This window comes from Hylaeus volcanicus, chromosome 8, assembly GCF_026283585.1.
Source record: "Hylaeus volcanicus isolate JK05 chromosome 8, UHH_iyHylVolc1.0_haploid, whole genome shotgun sequence".
Classification (NCBI taxonomy): Eukaryota; Metazoa; Arthropoda; class Insecta; order Hymenoptera; family Colletidae; genus Hylaeus; species Hylaeus volcanicus.
In genome coordinates, this window is record NC_071983.1 from 15,060,116 (window position 1) to 15,080,549 (window position 20,434).

Sequence of the window (20,434 nt, forward strand, 5' to 3'; positions counted from 1 at the left end):
ACTTCATGGAATTATTAAACTCCATTTGCTATCGCAAACAATGCTTTTTCTTTTAATACGCATCGTTAAAGAAGAAGGGAATCGATAGAACTCGAAATGTTACTAAATGTATTGTGCATTCCTGTATAGTTTGAGAAACACGTCTTATAATTATTAGGATGATACGATGATAAGCTATAATTAGCTAGCTTGGTAGCTATTAAATCTGTACTTGCTAGCCTACACAATATAATCATAATTAGTAATTGTAAGAGAAAACACGTGGATTTGTACAATTTCTCATTTAGCTCGATTTGGAACTATTGTTTCCGACCAAAACGAATATTATTTAACGTCCTTTTGTAAGGAACTTCGTGAGTAACGTATCGGCTCAAAAGATCGTTTTCAAAGTGTTTAGTACCAAACAATTTAATTCCACGTGAAATATTTTTGCATCTAATTGAAATAAACTCGCGAGAGTGACGCCAAACAGCACAAATGAAACGAATTTTTTGATCGATCTAATATTTCACTTGTTTCTATCTTCTCTCGCCAGTCTCCTTGCACGCGTACGTCGATCGTTCGAAAAGCATGTCTAACGGCGTCATTGACTTGGGTGTTTCAGAAATTCGGAGGATCATGGATCCGGCGTCGTTAGCGGGGTCGGAGTCAGCGGAGTCGGCGTGGTTGGTGTCGTCGGTTCCGGGATCGTCAGCGGCAGCGTCGTCAGCGGAGTCAGCGGCGGCGTCAGCAGCGGCAGCAGCGTCGCTGTCGGCGTCGGAGTCGCAAGCGGCGGAGGTAGCGCCGTCGGGGGTGGTATCGGCGTCGTCGTCGGTGGCGGCGTCGGTACCAGTAGCGGTGGCGGCGGCATTAACGACAGAGAGAGGGACCGAGAGAGGGAGAGGGACAGAGATCGAGACAGGGATCGGGACAGGGACCGTGACAGAGACAGGGAGAGAGAGAGGGACAGGGAGAGGGAGAGGGATCGGGAGAGGGAACGCGAAAGAGACAGAGACAGGGAACGAGGCGGCGAGGGCTTCGAGTCACGTGGCTCCCACGGAAGTTTCTACAGCAACGAGAGAAGCGGTCGAGGGGTCGGTTCCGGGGGTGGTGTCGGCGGTGTCGGTGGCGTCGTCGGCGGCGGCGGCGGCGTCGTCGTCGTTGGCGGCCATCCGGCTGATCCTTCTCCCGGTGATCCTGGCGGCTACATACCCCGCGCCCGTCCACCTCCTGCCAGCTCATACCACGTGACATCGACCAGGGCGAGGGATCGGCTTTACTCGAGAACCGGCCCGTATGCCTCCGGGCCGCCGCCCCCGCCCCATTTAGACCGTCATCGTGGTGGCCTGCCACCGTCCTCCTGGTCGGCCTACGAGTCGACGACCTCGAGATACGGGAACGCACCGCCGCCACCCTCGCCTGCCAACAACGACGCCTACCAGGACGAGCAAGGTAATTGTCTTTATACGTGTACACCCGGTGCGACCAGCCTTCTGGCCACCTTTGGCTCTTGCGCGAGGCATGCTCCTCGCCGCGACGGTTTTGCGTCTGCGTCCGCGGCTGCGTCCACGTGTGCGTTTCCGCAGGTGGATCCGTGTTGCTTTTACCTCAGTGTTTCTCAACCATTTGCATCGTTAGTGCGTATATGCGCGTAATTCGCCTGGTTACCATCGGCACAGCGCATATGCAATACAGATATCTGGCGTAAACGAACACGGCAATTATTTCCTAAACGATTGAAAATGTCAGACAACGTGTTAAATACATTGCTACAATAAGATAGTTTTAGGTAATTGCTACAAGAATATATAATAAAAAGTATGGGGTTCGATTAAAAAATTTAAACGTGAACTTCGCTAGACTCTTTTAGGTCATTTCAAGATCAAATAATTATCATCACCGTATGTATCCCACCATACCATACAACATTTATCTAACATATTTTTTCATATTTTTAATTGCTTAGGAAACAATTGCTGTCTCCTATTATACCAGACATTTGAAGATATCTTGTGTAGATTGTTGACCATAAGAAAAAGAAAAAGATACATTTTATCAGCGTGATCATTGCTATGTGGCTCTATACATCGAATATTTCAATGTGCTGAAAAATAGTTAGATTTTATCTCTTTTATTATTATTAACCCTTGGCGCTCCATTAGTTTCTCTATGGCGCCGTTGATGTATACTATACATACAGGTCCGTGCCGTAGCACTGATCTATTACAGGCTTGACCTGCTGAAACTGCCTGGGGGTGGAATAGATTAACGAACTAAATTTTTAATGAACTAATGATCTAAAAAAGAGAATAACGTTTTTATTTATGCCACGTTACTTTTACTCATACATATGTTTGGAAACATTTTCGGTTAAATACAATCAGGGCAAGTTTCGGTGATAAGAATGAATTATCCGCTTTTTTATGTGATGCAAATCGGTTAACCCTTACTCTGTAAATCAGGGTCACTCGTGTTCGAGTGAGTTTGAAAGATAGAGGTACTTCGTAAAACGATTCGAAGAAACCGTCTGGCAATTCAAGTTATTCTTGAAATGTTTCGTTCAAAACTTAATTTGGCAGGTTTAAAGAAGTATGTATGAATTCTTTTATATTTTCAAAGCGACTTTTACAGAATGAAAAACGTGTCGGTTATGAATGACACTGGTTTACGGTTCAAGGATTAACGACACGCTTCGGGTAGAACCTAAGGGGCCCCATTCATTAATTATATAGGGGTCCCGAGAGGGGAGGGAGTTAAATATCTTTACATGACCGTATGAACATAACAAGAATAAAAGCTTAGAATTGAACGTACTTCAAATCGAATTCAAACTCGATCCAATATAGCCAAATTAAATCTATATGTCATGATTACTTTGTACAACGCCAAATTAAGGAATTGATTTTAAGAAATAGCAAGAAAATAGCAAGTGTTTTTCGTGAAATTGCCTGAAAGAGAAATAGTGACCCTGTTTGTCTTTAGACTAGTCGATTCTAAAATAAGATGATTTATGCAGTTAATGGCTGTAGAAATTGCATCATGGCAAATATATAAAAGCCTTCAGTTCGGTTCTGTTACGTGTATTATACAATCGGTAATTGAATGTTATTCGTCATTAAACGTCTAATTTACATTAATAGAAAGCCTAATTTATTCGAATGAAACCATTTAGCGTAATCTACCTCATAGCAATGCATTCCACGTACTCACCGGACTGTATTTTTGCGTAGTGGTGCAATTTCCATGGCTGCTAGTGTAATTATTAACCTTTTCACGAGAAAGCATTTTTGGAAGTTAGGTTCATTTCGTAAGCTAAGAACCATCTCATTGCTTATATATATATATTTACTTACGTACTTTAATACATATACTAATAAGAAATTTTATTTATTTTACTTGTTTAATAATTATACTATATATATTTCATAATATTCTCTTGCTTGAGATCTGGATACTTACTTTCAAAGTGTTAAAATTCATTTATTGTATGCTAAGTGTGCTGAAAGATAAAAGTTTTTATCCCAGCGGTCACTAGAATCGTACACGTAGATTTCACGGCTAATGACTATCATTAAACATAATAATAATGATGATGATGATGATGATGATGATGATGATGATGATAATTGAAAGTACATGTGTACTTTATACATGTGTACTATTTGGCTAGAATAACTCTGGCGGTACTCGTGAAAGGGTTAATTCTATCGTTCGTACAAAATATGCGAACCGTATGCAATATGATAAAACATGTATACGCATAAATGTTTGCAGCCGAATAATAATTATTATTATATACGTTGTGTAGATTACATTCGTCGTGTTGTTCCACTAGGCGGCGGCGGAGGCGGCGGCAGCAGTAGCAGCGGCGTGCTACGACAGCACAAAAAGCAGCGCAGAAAATCGCGAAGCGGAAGCAGCTCACCGAGTGGCAGTAGCCGTTCCGGTAGCAGCAGCAGCAGCCGCAGCGGCAGTTCCGCTGGCAGCACTTCCGGGGGCAGTACGTCGCCCGGCAGTTCGCCACACCGCACCGGAAATGCCGCCGTCACCGAGGACCGCAGGCCGCTGGCTATCTGCGTACGTAATTTACCGGCGCGCAGCAGCGACACCTCCCTCAAGGATGGCCTCTTCCACGAATACAAGAAACACGGGAAAGTGACGTGGGTGAAGGTCGTGGGGGCGGCCGGCGACCGTTACGCCCTGGTATGCTTCAAGAAACCCGAGGACGTGGAGAAGGCCCTCGAGGTGTCGCACGACAAACTATTTTTCGGCTGTAAGATCGAGGTCGCGCCCTATCAGGGTTACGATGTCGAGGACAACGAGTTCCGGCCTTACGAGGCCGAGCTCGACGAGTACCATCCGAAAGCGACGCGAACGCTCTTCATCGGGAACCTCGAGAAGGACGTCACCGCGTCCGAGCTTAGGAAGCATTTCGAGCCTTTCGGCGAGATAATAGTAAGTTGCGTATGGTTTCTTCCCTTCATTTCGCGCACAACCGAAAACGTGGTACAGCACATCCCCTACGATGCTCGTGCAATTCACGCAAAGACTTCTATATCTTTTGTTGTATTTTTATGAGAGTAGCATCGGTACTATTTAATAGTACTCGGTGTTCGGACTATTTTTAATTATAGTACTGTCCCTTGGGTTGTCACACCGACACACGCTGTAATTGAAAGTAGTATGCGTATGATCGTGTTTGAATTAATTTTCATTTGGGAAAACCTACCCAATCCATTGATAATACTTTCATAAAGATGTAATTATACGTATGAAAACTTTTCCTCGTCTAATTGTTTACGCGTACTTAGATTCGAGATGATAATCGCTATCTACCCTGTTTTCAAGTGAATTGTTTCACCTAATTTTGTCACTTGAAAATGGGATTACCAGCAACGTTTACGAAAACCAACTGAGCATTCACAAATGAGTAAAAGCATAAATTATTTAAATGAAATGTAGGCATCGTAACTGCAGTAAAAATGGTTTAACCCATACTTTATTCAGACTATCGCCAATTACACGGCAATAATTGGAAACCGAGTTCTCAATTAGTCGGGGTTAAGTTTGAAATACAAAGGGTCATTCCAGGAATCGACCTTTTGTATTTGGAGTCGAAGTCCAGCCACGCGTGAAACGTTCAACGAGGAAAGTGAACGAGTTACAACAAGAATAAAGGCAATAGCGAGCGGGCCTCGTACTAGCTAGGAACTCGGTGATCGAACTTTAAAGCGATGGCGAACGTGTGTCGGTGTGTGACAGACACTAAGGTAACTGGGATCTGCTGAAAATTTTAAAATATAGATTAGGACACGTATTAGAATTTATTTAAAATATTGCATACCAATTTGTTATGAAAACTCAACAATCTTGTTCATGGTGCCTACATTATCTCTTTGAAGTTTCAACTGATAGCTCAACTTTAGATCGAGATAAATTTTTTAAATAAAATTGACTACCATACTCGTTAAAGGTCTTCGAGCAAACTCAAATGCGACTCGAGCGTGACTTTAAGTACGTACTGTAACTTTAAAAGAGGAATGATTTTGAACAAAGATTATATACACTCTCTCTCTCTGTAATATGTACCACGATTTCGGCTGTGCGCTGTATTTAGTAATGAATTTTGCAAAGAACACACGATGGTCTGAAACGTTCTTGGATATTTTTTCAAACGAGAAAGGATTGATAGATTGACAGAGTTAATCCGTTCTGCGTTTATGATCAGCGATTCGCTATCCTTGACTTCGGATCGTCCGCTACCAGCGTATCGCATTATACTTGGTTTCCTGTTTTCTCATAATGTTGACATTAGTATTCCGACAGAACGCGAAGTAATGCTCGAAAATGATATTTAAATTTTGTTGACTGCATTAATACGTCCTTGTGATTTGAAATTAAGATTTCGGATAGAAGTAATGCTTCTGTGCGATACGCACATGAATTAAACATCGATTGCGGAATATAAATTAAGTAAATATATTTATATAATAGAGTAAAATTTATTAATACACGTGGTTCAAAAAAATTAAAGATTCGTCTACTGAAGTGGTCTATCGCTCGACTATTTTAAAACTGTTAATAACAAGTTAAACGTTCAATGAAAATATTGTTTTATTAAGTTCGCAATATTTATTCTGAACCACATTTTTTAATTGTTTTGAACAGTGCTCTTTTAAATAAATAGAAAATGAGAATAGAAGTCTAGTGTACAGGATGTTTCATATTGCGACAAGATATTGTACAAATGAACATTTTACTCTACGTACTTGAGTAACTAATCAGTTTACTGTAATAATAAATTCAATTTATTCGGGCCATATTATATTTGTATCGAGTAATATACACAAAAGTGTATGTTACATGTTGTAAGTTCATTTAATGTTAGCTGTTATGACTTTGATGTATTAACGATCTGTGATTGTTCACGATTCTCTTTAAATTATAAACGTCATTAGCAGACGTGTGGCCAATTTTTTCAGGATCAATTCTTAATGCGTAAAGAAATCTAATAGTTCTTCACCAATTTATAATCTTAGTCTTCGTTGCCTAGATGTAATCAATTAAAGTTAACGATGCGGTAGATAGTAAAATGGGAAAGGATTTTCTTTATTCATATTGACATAAGGAATTAATCTTGAAAAAGAAGTATTAATCCGATTATTTAAAAGGGTAACTTCTTACGTTGAATTTGCAATGTTATTAGAAATGACTGATTACGATACTAAAACTTGATAGATACGAAAGTATTTAGAATGAAATATTTCTTCTGAAAATGACTTTTCGAAGAAACGATGAAAATTGTACGCTCGTTACGAAACATTCTGTACAGGAAGTTTAAAATTGCGTACGGCATCGATTTAAATCACGTCGAGATTTAAGCATCGATGAATCGCTAGTTGTGCGAACAGAAAAGTGAACACGATGTTTGTTTGATCTTACAGGAAATAGATATTAAGAAACAGGGCGCGGTGTCAAGCTATGCTTTCTGCCAATACTCCGACATCGGTAGCGTCGTCAAAGCTATGCGATCGATGGACGGCGAACACCTGGGTGCAAATCGAATAAAACTTGGATTTGGAAAGTCGATGCCCACGTCCTGTGTTTGGGTCGATGGCATTGGAGGTAATTATCATAAAGCGTTGCAACACCTTTCCTGCCGAATTGGCTTTTCAAGAAACTATCGACACGATTCAATTTTATTATACCGAGCGAAATGGTAGCTTCTCCCGATCGAACAAGTAACGAATTACTTTGAACCGTTAGGTATCGGTAAGTCCTGGTGAAACTATGCTCGACGTCAACTTAATTGGCCGCTCAAGGCCATCGAGGGGTAACTCCCATCGTACCGTTTAGCTACAATGCCGCTCTATCTCTCGTCTCGTGACAGTAAATAATGCCAGTAAAACAGAAACAGGGACATCGGGTTACAGGAGTTCTGCCCAACGTGAGCTACGAAGCTCAGGGTCCTTCCCCCGTTCTGTCTCCGTTGGTATGGTACAGAAACGCTGGCTGATGCCGCGTTGCGTGTGCGTAGTAGCCCGTGCAAATAAGTACAGTGTGGAATGTAAAGGGGGACGAAGCTCTACACTGGACCGACTTGGCGAGCGTCTACGGGAGTAAGTAAACGTATGAGCGAAAGAAGAGTACATCAAGAAGACCACCAGCGACGGTTGTACTACGATCAAGTGTTTCTGTGAGTCAAAACGTGTTTGTTCATCCATGTATTTGAAAAAAATTTGTTTGTAGCGATACCCCCAAGAGAAGGGGGTAGTTCGTGACGTCACTCACAGTGGGGACGCGGCCTTGAGCGGCCAACTAAGTTGGCGTCGAGCATAGTTCCGAAAGGGCGCGGCTCACACCTTTTGCAAATATCACACTTTTCTCATTATATGATGTTGCACAGAACATCCAGTTCCACGTAAGGCTGAGTTGAGCTTGCAACTATCTTGGCCAAGTAGAACGATCATTTATCATCCATAGAAATTAATACGAAGCGGGTCTGATGAAAGAGTTGCCAATAGTAATAAAGTGAATCGTCGGTAAGTGTCGCAGAGTCGGGATTGTGACAGTTATCGACTAAACGATGTTAACAATCGTTGTTATCTCCCCTCGTTGCGATATTCAGATATATCAGAATTTTTATAGTCATATAACTTACTACGAAAACTGCAAATATAGTAGTAACATAATAGAATTCGTACTTATTTCGAGACATTTAGTTTAGTATCATGCTCTTCCCAGTGGAAATGTTTGTTCCATTTTATCGAGTGCACATCACACTTGAAAAACAAGAAAAAGAAAGCGCTATTTTATCCCATATTCTTTCTGATCGTTCACGCTTAAACTCTCCATTTAAAGACCATTTGTTAACTGATTTTATTTAAACGTAACATCATTTCTAAACAAAATTCGCGCATTGTAATTCATGCCATACATTTGTGATTTCACACCTTCTGCGTTGGTCGACCGTTAGAGACAATGTCAAGGCTCGCTACGAGTCACCGATTCAAAGCGGCGGGGATAACCATGCGACACTTATCGACGACTCACCGTAGAAATGATATCGTGCGATGAACGACTTGCAGCTAAGACGTGTGAAATTACAATTTCTCGAACATTCTTTTAGATTGTATGTCGGAAAAGTACCTGAACATGCAGTTCCATCAGTTCGGACCGATATCACAGGTCGTAGTGGACCGAGAGCGAGGACACGCTCTGGTCTTCTTCGAGCAGATCAGCTGCGCCCAAGCTGCCGTGAAAGAGATGAGAGGAGCAGCGCTTCGGGGGCGTAGGCTTCAAGTGGACTTCGCTTCCAGAGAGTGCCAGGAAACGTTCTACGAGCACCTGGAGCGACAGGGTATCGCTGGTGAAAAACCTTGGGACACGAGGCCTTCTCCAGCAACAACCTTCGATGTCTCGTATGTATATTTTCCGGAACATTGTGTAGTCTTACTCCTAACACTACATTGTGAATCGCTGTATGATAATCGAGGACATATTCTTCCCAACTCGTAAATGTGGGACGAAGAATTCAAGTTACAACGTATGTTAGGTGTCCCGCGAGCTATTCGACAAATTTTCGAAGCGTGTTTAGTAGATTGTTATGGATCAGGAGTACATCATTCCCTGTGTCGGAGTTGAGACCATCAATTTACTTCAAAGCGGAGTAGTTTTCCATTACGCGATGCGTAAATGAACAAAAAACAATTTTTCTATTATATATGTCTGGACTATCGGACCTCGATTTTATTTATGAATTATTCGAAACGACCTAAAAATCGCGCGAAAGGAGTTGATCGCATATCTTAGCCAAGACACCTTTTATACGTATATTGTAGTGCGAATGAATGATCGTATAACTAAGCAAAAATAACTCTACGCTGTACATTTTCTATTTATCAATGGTACATCGTTCTTCTTAATCCAAGACTGGCCAACTCAGGGCTAATCTTTTCATTCTCTCTACAATATATTGCATATGTCACACGAACACACGAGACCGTGAAAATATAGTACGTTCGTTATTTGAAGGATTCCTTCCAGGCGGGAGCGTAGCAATTTCGACACTGGAGTTACGGTGTCGAACTCGAGTAGCAGGTTCACCCGTTACGAGACGCCTCCGAGGTCGAGAACAACGAGTTACTCCCGCACGTCTGGAGGTGGCAGTACGCCCGGTGCCAGTCCTGCGCATCCCACGGCGATGTCCCGTAGTAGTAGGCGTTCTTATCAAGACACCTATTACGACGGCGACTATAGCGAGCCAGCGCCCCGTCGATTCCGCAGCTACGACGAGTTCAGTCAAGGCAGCGGAGCCAGTCACGATGACTATCAGAGCAGCGTGCTCGGCGATGGTAAGCTCAACGACGACGATTGCCCGCCACCGTCGCGTCGTCACGTCGTCCAGAGCGTGGTGACCAGCGTCGAGCCACCTGCACCGCCACCGCCTTTGTTACCCCCACCGGACATTAGACACCTTCAGAAGGAGCGAGTCCACCTGTTGGAGCAACTCGAAGAGTGTCACAGTAGCGGCGACGAGGTGGGATTCGCCCCGAAGAAGCGCGCGAAACTTGACGGGGCGTCCACGACGATACTGTGCGAGGACGACGAACCCGAAATCGCGTCTTTGCTCGTCACCTCGCACTCCAGTAGAAAGGGTATGGACATTCGACGCGTCAGTGACAGTAAAGTGGTGGTGCATCACGGAACGAGAAGAGGTAGCTGCGAAGGCAGAGGCCCTGGACCTTGTAAACGTCGACGGGATGTTACTAGCAGGTATGCTCGTTTCTCAGTTATTAATATTCAATAATACAATTACTTGAATGATTCAAACGAAGACAGATATGCGAGGCATTCACGATCTGGTTCTTCGTGGTTGATACAACCGAGACCTCGGAATGCAGGTGTCCTTTGTATAACGTTTTCTTCATCATTCCATTTTAGCTTCTTCGGAAAGATACATTTGTGATCTTTTGGCAATTTTGTAATCATTCCTTAGCTATCCTTCTTTTACAATTTTGTAGGATCTTATTGTATTCTCCGTTCATATTAGTCTAATATCAGTATACCATTTAACTTGTAAAGAAGTAAAGCTTTTAGTAAGTGTTTTATTCAAAGGACACGGCTTACATTCGAAAGAATTAGTTAGAATCAACCACAAAGAAAGGAACAATTAACACTTGGCATGCGGGTAACGTACTTTTACCGTAAAAATACGTATTTAGTAGATTTGTGCTACAGGTTTACGAAAAAACGCGACAAAGTGTACTCGCATGCGAAGTGTTAATAAAATCATCACTTGCGTACATATACAATCACCTGAACCATGAATAAAAAAGCCGATTCTAATTTCGACAAAGTGATTTGTTTGGCCTATTGTGTACAGAGATTTTTACTCGAAGACAATATCAATATCGTCGACTAATTTCTGTTACAGGCATCACGAACACCACGACGGATCACGGCCAGGAACACCGCTGGTCGACGAAAGACCGGAGAACTTGGTGCCCAGCGAACCGCGACGGTTTCGCGAAAGGAGTCACGAGGGGCCTCTCTCGCTGCCGTTGCCAAGGTTTGCTGCCCAGATGCTGAATAACAACAATAATAACAACAACACCAGTAGCAGCAACAATAACAGCAGTGGGAGTAATCGATCGAGTAACGTTAGCCTCGCGAAAGTGACCAGTCCGCCGTGCGCCAATTTGTCGACGGCACCCAGTCCCCGCACAGCCCCTCAGCCACCAGCTTCGCCCCCGCCTCGCAATCCCAGCCCGAGTCCAACGAGCTCCGACAGCGAGACGGCACCCCAATCGCCCAGCCTTGAGGAGAGGATACGTTCCCTCGACGAAAAGTACGAGAAGTGGTCCGGTTCTAGAGCTTTAAGCGCAGCCGGTGGCGACGCCTTGGCTAAGCTCGACGCCACAGCATCCGAGAGGTTCAGGTTTCGTCACAAGCTGCTCGACCTGGATTTGCACGAGGTGCAACCGTCCGATATCGTCAAGTCGGTTCTTGCCAAACGTAGTGTGTTCGACGAAGACTCTAAGCGTCTAGAGAACTTTAGCGAAAAGTATGAACCCCGTGAGTTCACCGGCGTTCTGAACGTCGGCTCGATGATCGGTACGAGCGGCCTCGCATCGAGCGGAGGTTGCACCAGCAAGGTCTGCCTGCAGTATCCGTTTCCTAGTCATCCGCCGGTGCAATTGACCGGCGGCGGTTCCACGCAGATCGGCATGAGCGTGTCCCTGTCCTCGTTAACGTTCACGACCACCATGTCGTCCGCGCTCAAGACGGACCCACGGGCAACGGTGCAGCACAACTGCGTGCATCCGACACCAGCGACACCCATCACACCCGGCACATCAATCAAAACCGTTAGTCCCGAATTGCCACCAGTCTCGCTGCCGATCGGTCTCGGTAGCGGGACGGCGGCCAGTAGTAGCAACAGTAGTGGTTTAGCGTCAGCTAGTAGTATTCTTAGCAGCAACGGTAGCGTAAGTAGTATTCACGTTCTGGGAGCCTCGACGAGTCGAGGACTGACCAACGTCGCAACGTCGATACCCATCGCGACAACGACGTCCACTGTCGCGTTTCCTGCACCGATGACGACGCTGGTCACCACAACGGCGACAACGACAACGACAGCGACAACGACGACGACGACGACGACAACAACGTCAACAACGCCGACGACGACCGCGTCGAGCACGACTTCCTCGACCATCGGCCAGTACCAACCTTCCATGTCCAGCGCCGCGTCCACGGCGCCACCGTCTTCCACGACGTCCTCGTCGAACTCTTCCTGCTCGTTGTCGTCGTCGTCTTCGTCCGTGGACAGCTCTCGGGCGCGCTTGAGGAAGGAAGTCGGCAATCGGGAGAGCAGGGATTCCCGCGACAGCAAGGACGGTAGAGACTCCAAGTACAGCAAAGGAAAGGACTGCCAGAGGAAGTCGCGGAAAGAGGATGCGGACGTCGAGAGGGTTCGCAAAGATCGCGAGGAGAAGGACACCGTGGTTAACGAGATCGTCGAGCCCGAGAGTCACGCGAGGGAATTCAAAGAAAACAAGGAAGTGCGTTACGAGAGGAAGGAAAGGGAGGAAAAGGAACGACGGGAGAAAGATGACCGTGAAAGGCAAGAGAGGAGGGAGAAGGAGGATCGCGACAGGCAGGAGCGCAAAGAACGCGAAGAGAGGCGGGAGAAGGACGAGGAAAGACGGGAGCGTGAAAGGTTGGACAAAGAGCGACACGAGAAGGACAAGCGTGAAAGGGAGGAGAGAGAACGAGAACGAAAAGAACGGGAAGAGAGCGAGGCTAAAGAAAAGGAGAGAAGAGAAAAGGAACGGTTGGATCGTGAGAAGCGAGAAAGGGAGGAGAAGGAACGCCAAGAACGTCGGGAACGAGAAGAAAGAGAAAGGAGGGAGCGCGAGGATCGGGACAGGAAGGAACGAGAGCTTCGACTAGAGCGGGAAAAGCAAGAGAAAGAACGCGTCAGAAAAGAAAGAGAAGAACAAGAGAGGCGAGAAAAAGAGGAACGCGACAGAAGACGGGAAGAAAAGGAGCGTCTCGACAGAGAAAGAAAGCGCGAAAGAGAGGAGAAGGAACGTCTCGAACGGGAACGACGGAAAGAGAAAGAGGAACGGGAACGAGCGGAGAAAGAGAAGCGCGAGAAAGAGGAAAGGGAAAGATTCGAGCGCGAGAAGCACGACCGAGAGAAGAGGAGAGACCGCGAGGACCAGGAGAGGCGGGAAAAAGAAAAAGCCGAGCGCGACAAAAGAAGAGATCGAGAAGACAAGGACAAAGAGAAAAGAGACCGCGACGAAAGCAGACGACAGCCTACTGAAAATCATCTTCATCAATCAGTCTCACAGTCTCAGAATCAAATTTCACCTGCGCCAGTGTCCATCAAGCGACGATGTTCGTCGCAAGACGGACCCACGGAGGACGAAGCGAAACGCATGAAGATCTCCGAGCACTGGAGGGACAGGCCTAGGCAGAACAGAAGATCGGAGGATCGGAAACATCGAAACGATTCTCACCGTTCGAGTCGCGACAGTAGAGAGAGTCGAGACAGCAAGGAGAGCAGTAGCGGATCTACGCAGACCCAAGACACCAGGGATACCAGTCATGGAGAACTCAACAGGGAATCCAACAGAGAGAACAGGGAGAACAATCGCGACAGTGGCAAAGAGAAACAGCGAAGCAAAAAGAATCGTTCCGAGAAAGAGTCCAGGGAACGAAGTCCCAGGGTCTCTCACGAGTCTGATAAAGAGTTCTTATCCAGACTGGAGCACTCCAAGCGCAACGAGTCGAACTCGCCCAGCGAGCAAACATCCGTCGGTTCCAATCACTCTCGAGAAATACAGCAGCACCATCAGCAACAGTCTTCCATGAATCTGCACAGCGACGTCGACGATCCACTGTCCACCCACGACATGGAGGTTGCCAGGCATCCGCTGGCCACTGACACGGACAGCGACGAGCCGAAGAAACATTCCATCTTCGACATCGTGGACGACGAGCCTGCTTACATTAGCATGTACGATAAGGTTAAGGCGCGTTCGACGAAGAACATGCAGAAGCTCGAGGAGGAGAAACGTCAGGTTCGCCTGAAGGACAAGTTCTCACAACTGAAACAGAGTCGAGCGAGACGGGAGGAGAAGAAACAGAGCACGTCGTGGGACGGAGATTCGGTGTCTAGCAAGGCTCTGACGGAGGACGAGGCGACGTCCGAGTCGGACTCTGCCAGGGCGAAGTCTCTGTCCAGGAAAGGCTCGCGATCTCGAATTCATTCCGATACCAGCGAGGAGGACGAGTCGTTCAACAACAAGATTCGCAAGGTGAAGACTGAGAGGTTCCTGGAGAGCGACGTGGACCTTGGTTTCGCCGATACCGAAGAGAAGCACAATCCTCTGGAAACGTCGACCGTGGTCGTGAGCCACGCGACTGTGAAAGAAGAGCCGCGCACGTCCGACGACGACGAGAGAATGTCCGTCGCCTTCCGCGGAAACCATCCAGCGATCGTCGTGAACAATCACGAGAGGGATTCGCGCAAGAAGTCGCATAAGAAGAAGCAGAAACGGCAGAAGAATTCTATGTCGAACGAGGAGAGTATAAAAACCGAGCCGTCGGAGGGCATCGAGCACAAGAACAAGTCCAGTACCGTGACGGCCAACGCGGAGTGTCGACCTAACCATACGTCCGAATCAGTCGCTATCACCACTACCAATACATCTGGGACGACAGTGTTGGAGAACACCGAAGAAAGAATACGATCGGACAAGAAGCAACGAAACAAGAAGGACAAAAGGAGGGATCGAAACGGAGACGAGAAGGCAAAGGCAAGGAGGAAGAGGCTCAACAGACAGGAGGCTAGAGACTCGCAGCGAATGGAAGACATTTTTGGCCCACTTTCCGACGACGTGGACGACGGTCCATCCAACACCTTCTTCAACCGTCTAGGCAACATCGCGTCTGAGAACAATGCTTACGCTACCGACAGCGATGGAGGTCACAGTCCCGCGTTGGACGTGGAAAGGGTCAGACGAAAAACAGAGAAGAAACGACGTCATCAACCCGAAGACGAGAACAGCGTCGACTTGGCCGAGGCGGGACGCGAGATCGAAGCGAAGCTCTTGGGGCTACCGAATTCACCCAAATCGGCTACAGCGTGTACAGAGAACAACGATCACGATGTGTTTCGATTCACCGATGATAACGACAGTGTCGAACCGTCTACGCCGTCTACGGTACCAGAAAAAATTAAAGAAAAGAAGAAGAAACGGAAGAAGTCTAAGGAGGAGCGTAGTCGGAAGGATTACCATCATCATCACCATCACCATCACCACCATCACGAAAAAAGCGGTGAGCTGCCCTATTTGGGCGCGGATCCTAGTCCCCCGAGAGCCAGCAGTCCGTTAATTACGAAAACAATATCTCCGACTTTGCCCACGCCTAGGGATTCTTTGCTGAGTCCTATCCCGAAAGTAACGACGAACGTGACGACGGTACCATCGATGACACCTCCGGTTGTTAGCGGCAGCATCCAACCTTCGAAATCAGAGAAGAAGAAGAAGGACAAGTTTATACCTGGATTTGGCATAGAGATCGACGAAACCATCCACGAAAACGCGGTAAAGAGTATTTCCGAACCAGAAGAACGCGAAGGAAATGCTCAAACGCGCACTTCCAGAGAAGATTCCGAAGTTGCTGCGCCATCGACACCGCCTGCGCAGACGGAAGACAAACCACGAGTTGCTATTTCTCAGGAAGAGACGGAGGACGCTGTGGCCGCGTTGCTAGAGGAGACCTTCGGTGGGTCCACCGAGGACTTCTCCTACGAGGGCGAGGAAGAGGACGCAGAGGTGGATGACACCGTTGGACCTCCGCCTGAGGCGCCTCAGGAAGACGTCGAAGAAATGCAGCAAGCGGTCGAGAGCTTGAATGCCTCCGCCGGGGAGGGCGAGACGGATTTGAAACCCGACACTCCGCAAAGCGAGCACGATCTGCAGATAGACACGGACACGGAGGAGGACCCGAACTACGAGACCTTCGACCTGACGCAACCACCGAAAACGCCAGACATTCCATCATTCTACAAGTCACCTACCAAAACCATCAGCACCGTTGCTCCTTCTATAGCCGTAGCGGAGAAACCCGTGGAATCGCGCATCGCTATACCCGTCAAGCCACAGAGTCCACCAGCGTCCGTGATCGCGCATTCGTGGAATCTGAACGAGAAGCCTCGCGACGTCGTAAAAGCTGTGCAGTTGGAGACCTCGGAGTCGAACGCCAGCGTTGCAAGTCCAGAGAGAATCACAACCACTCAAGCTCATCGCGCCTCGACATCTCCACCGCCGCAGTACAAGCAACCTGCTCTCGGCCCTTGCAGCGTCCCCATCACCAGCGAGACACCCAGAATCACTGCAGCCAGCCCCAGACCACCCATCAGCGTGCAGCCTTTGTATCAGAAACTTCCCGTGTCTCCGCAGTCTCAGATGGTTCCGATGCGACAGGCCTCTCCCAGAATGCAGAATATATCCACGGTTTCTTCTTCTGCGGCCTCTAATCTGACACCTTTGCCACCGTTGGTTCCTTCGAGAATACCACCTTTGGTACCGTCCCAGTTGTCGCCTAGAGTCTCGCAACCTCTGTCGCCCAATGGCCAATGGTCGAGAAACCCATCCTTGAGTCCTCACGTGCCCAACGTTGGAAAACCGTCTCCGCCCTCTGCGAGAATCGCTGTCAGCGCGTCGGTGTCTTCTCATAGACCAGAAACTCCTGCACAGCAGATTTATTCCACCGCGGCTACACAACAACCTGTTATTCAGCACGCTCCGGGCATGAGAGCTCTGGCGCCTAGTTATCCTCGGGGTGGTTTACCACCGTTGACGTTAAATATTCCTCACCGTCCTTACATGCCAGTGAAAAGTTCCAGGGACTCGGGTCTGGGTGGGAAATCCGTAATAGAAACTTTGCTACCGGTCAACCCTAACGAACCTCCTCAACGATTGGAAGAACCTAAATTGTCACCTGCAGTGATACCCGAACCGACCAACAAAGCCTCCACGTCGCCTAAGGTTCCGTCGCCTAACCAACCGCCTACGTATATTCCTGAAACGGCGAAGATCGAAATTAACGCTAGCACGTCCAGTCCTGTGTTTGGTAAACCAGCCACCATTCCGGATACCTGTACACTTTCATCCAGATCTCAGAAACAAATTCCTGGTTCCATCACGACGGACACCAACCTACTGTCACCGAGACAGAAGCAAGAACTGTCGAGTCTGCAACTTCTGACTACCCACGTACCGCGCTCTTCGACACCTAGTCCCGTGATAGTCGCCCATGGACAACCTCATCTGGTCCACAAGTCTGTGGTGCATAGTATCGGAGCGTCGACCGTTGCCACGACCAACCAACCGCTGATCAAGACTGTCGTCCCGATAGTTCCGCAACAGATCGCTTCCACGGTCGCTGTTTCGGTGTCCGAAGAGAAATGCGTTATCACGCAAACAGTGTCTTTGAGTACCCCTCAGAGACACTCGCCCGTCTCGCAAAGCAGTCAACTTCCCAAGCCGCATATTCCTCTAGTATCCACCGTTTCTCAAGCTATCATGACCAGAGCAGCCCCTCCTGTCGTCTCCGCTATACCAGCGCTATCCGTGACCGAACAAACCAAGGTCGAATGCTTGGAGCCGCCCGAACAAGAACTGGAGTTGGATTCCAGCGCGCAGATGGCGCAAACCGCTCAACCCATGCAGTTAACTCCGCCCATACAACCCACTCAGCCGATGGACGTCGTGAAAGACGAGCCCGTTGACGTAAAGCACGAGGACACGACGATCAAAGAGGAATTCCCAAACACCGAATCCGAATTCCCGTCGAAACAACCATGCGCTAACGAAACGAAACCGAAGATAGAGCAGCAAGACCAGCAAGTGAAAATTGAGAAACCACCACCGTGTATTCCGAAAGTAGAGCCTACGGATAACATCGACTCGAAGGTGGAGATCGAGACTGTTAAAACTGAGCCTATCAGCGAGATAAAGGAGGAGGAGGCCGCGAAAGAGACCGAAGAGGCAGACATGGAAGAAGAATCGACGGAGGATCCGTTGAAAGAACCGAGCACGGATCCATTGGCCATCGATGTGTCGAAAGAGGATCCAGCCGACAGTAAGGAAGACAGCGATTACTGGTCGGCGAAGGAAGTGAACATCGAGAGTGTGATAAAGAAGGTCGACGCTCTCTGCGATGGCGAGAGCAACGACGGCCACGACGAGGCTCAACACGGTCCAAACTTGAGCAACGAGACGCAAGAGCAACCAAAGATCGAGGCTGAGTGGTTCAGTGCAGAATCGACGGAGAGCGAGAGTAAGAAGAACTCCTCCGCGAACGACGAACAGGACGAGGGCGTGGAGACGTGCGAGAGCGAATCGACGAGGAGTCGTCGTAGTAGAACAAAGAACAAACGAGGTGTTAGCAGTCGTGGTGGGGTCACCACGAGACGAAGCGTTAGGAACACGACGACCGTTTCCCACAAACGTGGCGTTGGCAGAACTCCCAGAGGAAGCAAACACCATGTCGAGAAGAGCAAGTTACCAGCCGACGTTTACGAGTTCCACGACGACAGCGAGGAGGACAACGCTGGACGCCCGCGACTGATTCTTACGATCAAGTCTCCCGTGCCGAATCTTACCGGTCCCAACACCCAGCCAGCGACACCTATAGCTGCGGTGAAGGAAGTACCACCGGAAGAATTCGTTTCTCCAGCTGCAAATACGAGGAAGTCGAAACGGTTAGCCGAGAGAGACGGTAGCCGTAACACCATCGACGACGTCATCGAGGACGTTGTGCGCGGATCAGCAGCGAACAAAGGTCTGGGTGGAACAGGTGTTCACGCTACGAGACGAAGCACCAGGCACAACAACGCCCCACGCAGCGTCCAATCTACCGTGCAAGTGACGGAACCTCGAAAGTCACCTAGAGGCCCGCGGAAGTCTATTAGACGAACATCCGAGAACAACGACGACAGCAGCGAGGAGAAACTTAAGGAAGCACCACCGGCACCTCAGGAATTCCCAAGCAAGGAGGAAAGTGCTCCAGTTCGGGATGAACCTCCTAAAGTAGAGGAAACGAAACAATCTACCCCGCCACCCACGCAAAAGTCGGTTTCTCACGAACCGATGACGTTGATAGACCCGGTGACAGGAATGTTGATACCAATGAGGGAGTCTGAAGAAGGTCAATACATTCCAGTTTCTACGGCTGCTGGTCAAATACAAGCCGCGAACAGAGCTGCGTGCGAATCGCGTACCATCTCTGCTGCAATGGTTCGGAATGATACTCCTAATGCAACAGCTGAAGTGTTGCGACCAAAGCCACCTCAACCTGAAAACTTAACAATCCCTGAGGAAACGAAGAAAGAACCGACCGTAGAGCCGGTTCAGACTCAGCAGATTCAACCTCAGACCAGTGTAATCACAAAGCCTCAGTCTCCAGCTGTTCAGGTTACTTCCACGGTCAGCGTGGTTCAGACAGTCACAACGTCTACGGCCGTCACCTGCGTACCAACGACGACGGTGACGACACCTATAACAGCGCCTCCGATATGCACGTCCCAGCCTAAACCTACCAGTCTGAAGGCACACGTTTTGAATGCTAGCAAATTGGTAACACCGCCCGTGCAACAGCAAATCGTCATCACCAAACCTATAGCTCCGAGCATACCTAGTCAGTCGGTGGTACAGAACATCGTTAAACCGACGCAGGCTGTTCAAGGACTTCATCTGCAGATACCAAGTAGAGTCGTCTCACCGAGCTTGAGTCCACGCGCGAAGCAGTCGCCTCAGATTAGCGCGGCGAATGGAAAGAGTCAAGGTCAACCCATGTCCCCAGTTCTCAACAACACCGGTGTTCCACCGAACCCAAAACAACATCTCTTGCAAGCAGCTAAACAACAAGCATCCACAATAGTCAATCTGCCTCAGAAGCTACCGATGAACGTCCATCCAGCCAGCGTGACGACAGCTCCTACTCCCAGGATTCACCAACCTGTCTCGCAACCCGCCGCGCTAAAGGGCATCAATGGTCAACCGCATCCTTTGAATCCGAAAGCTCACTTGCTCCAAGCTGTAGTGCCCCCGATAGTCGCAGGTGCCGTAGCAAGTCCACCTACTCAGCCGCACCTTATGAACGCGCAACCCGTCGGTGTGAACTGTTCTAGACTTCCAGCACCAAAACCATCGGTAAGGATGTTCTTCTCATACCCAAACAGTAGGAATTAAATACAAGATTACAGGGTTACTATAGGGTTGAAAAATAAGGTAGTATTATTATTAGGTTGTATTAGGTTGTCCCGAAAGTTTCTTTCGCGAGTTGCACTCGATTATTTTATGTGATCGTGTTTATATAAATAGATAATCTAATTTCATAGATATTCATGTTGTAACAGTAATGAAGC

At 47.7% G+C, this 20,434-nt stretch overlaps 1 protein-coding gene across 6 annotated transcripts in view; it reads left to right on the forward strand.

The window, feature by feature from the left end:
• The window catches only part of LOC128881602 (protein split ends), a 142,235-nt gene that overhangs the window by 115,901 nt on the left and 5,900 nt on the right, over nt 1-20,434 (forward strand). For 3 of the 6 annotated variants that reach the window (XM_054132833.1, XM_054132828.1, XM_054132832.1), the window contains exons 3-8: nt 605-1,431; nt 3,788-4,434; nt 6,924-7,104; nt 8,609-8,900; nt 9,514-10,254; nt 10,916-20,219. In XM_054132833.1, the coding sequence (XP_053988808.1) occupies nt 605-1,431; nt 3,788-4,434; nt 6,924-7,104; nt 8,609-8,900; nt 9,514-10,254; nt 10,916-20,219 (11,992 nt within the window). Of the gene's footprint in view, nt 1-604; nt 1,432-3,787; nt 4,435-6,923; nt 7,105-7,600; nt 7,676-8,608; nt 8,901-9,513; nt 10,255-10,915; nt 20,220-20,434 lie in introns of those variants that run through there. The other 3 variants (XM_054132829.1, XM_054132831.1, XM_054132834.1) reach the window with 3 other exon arrangements.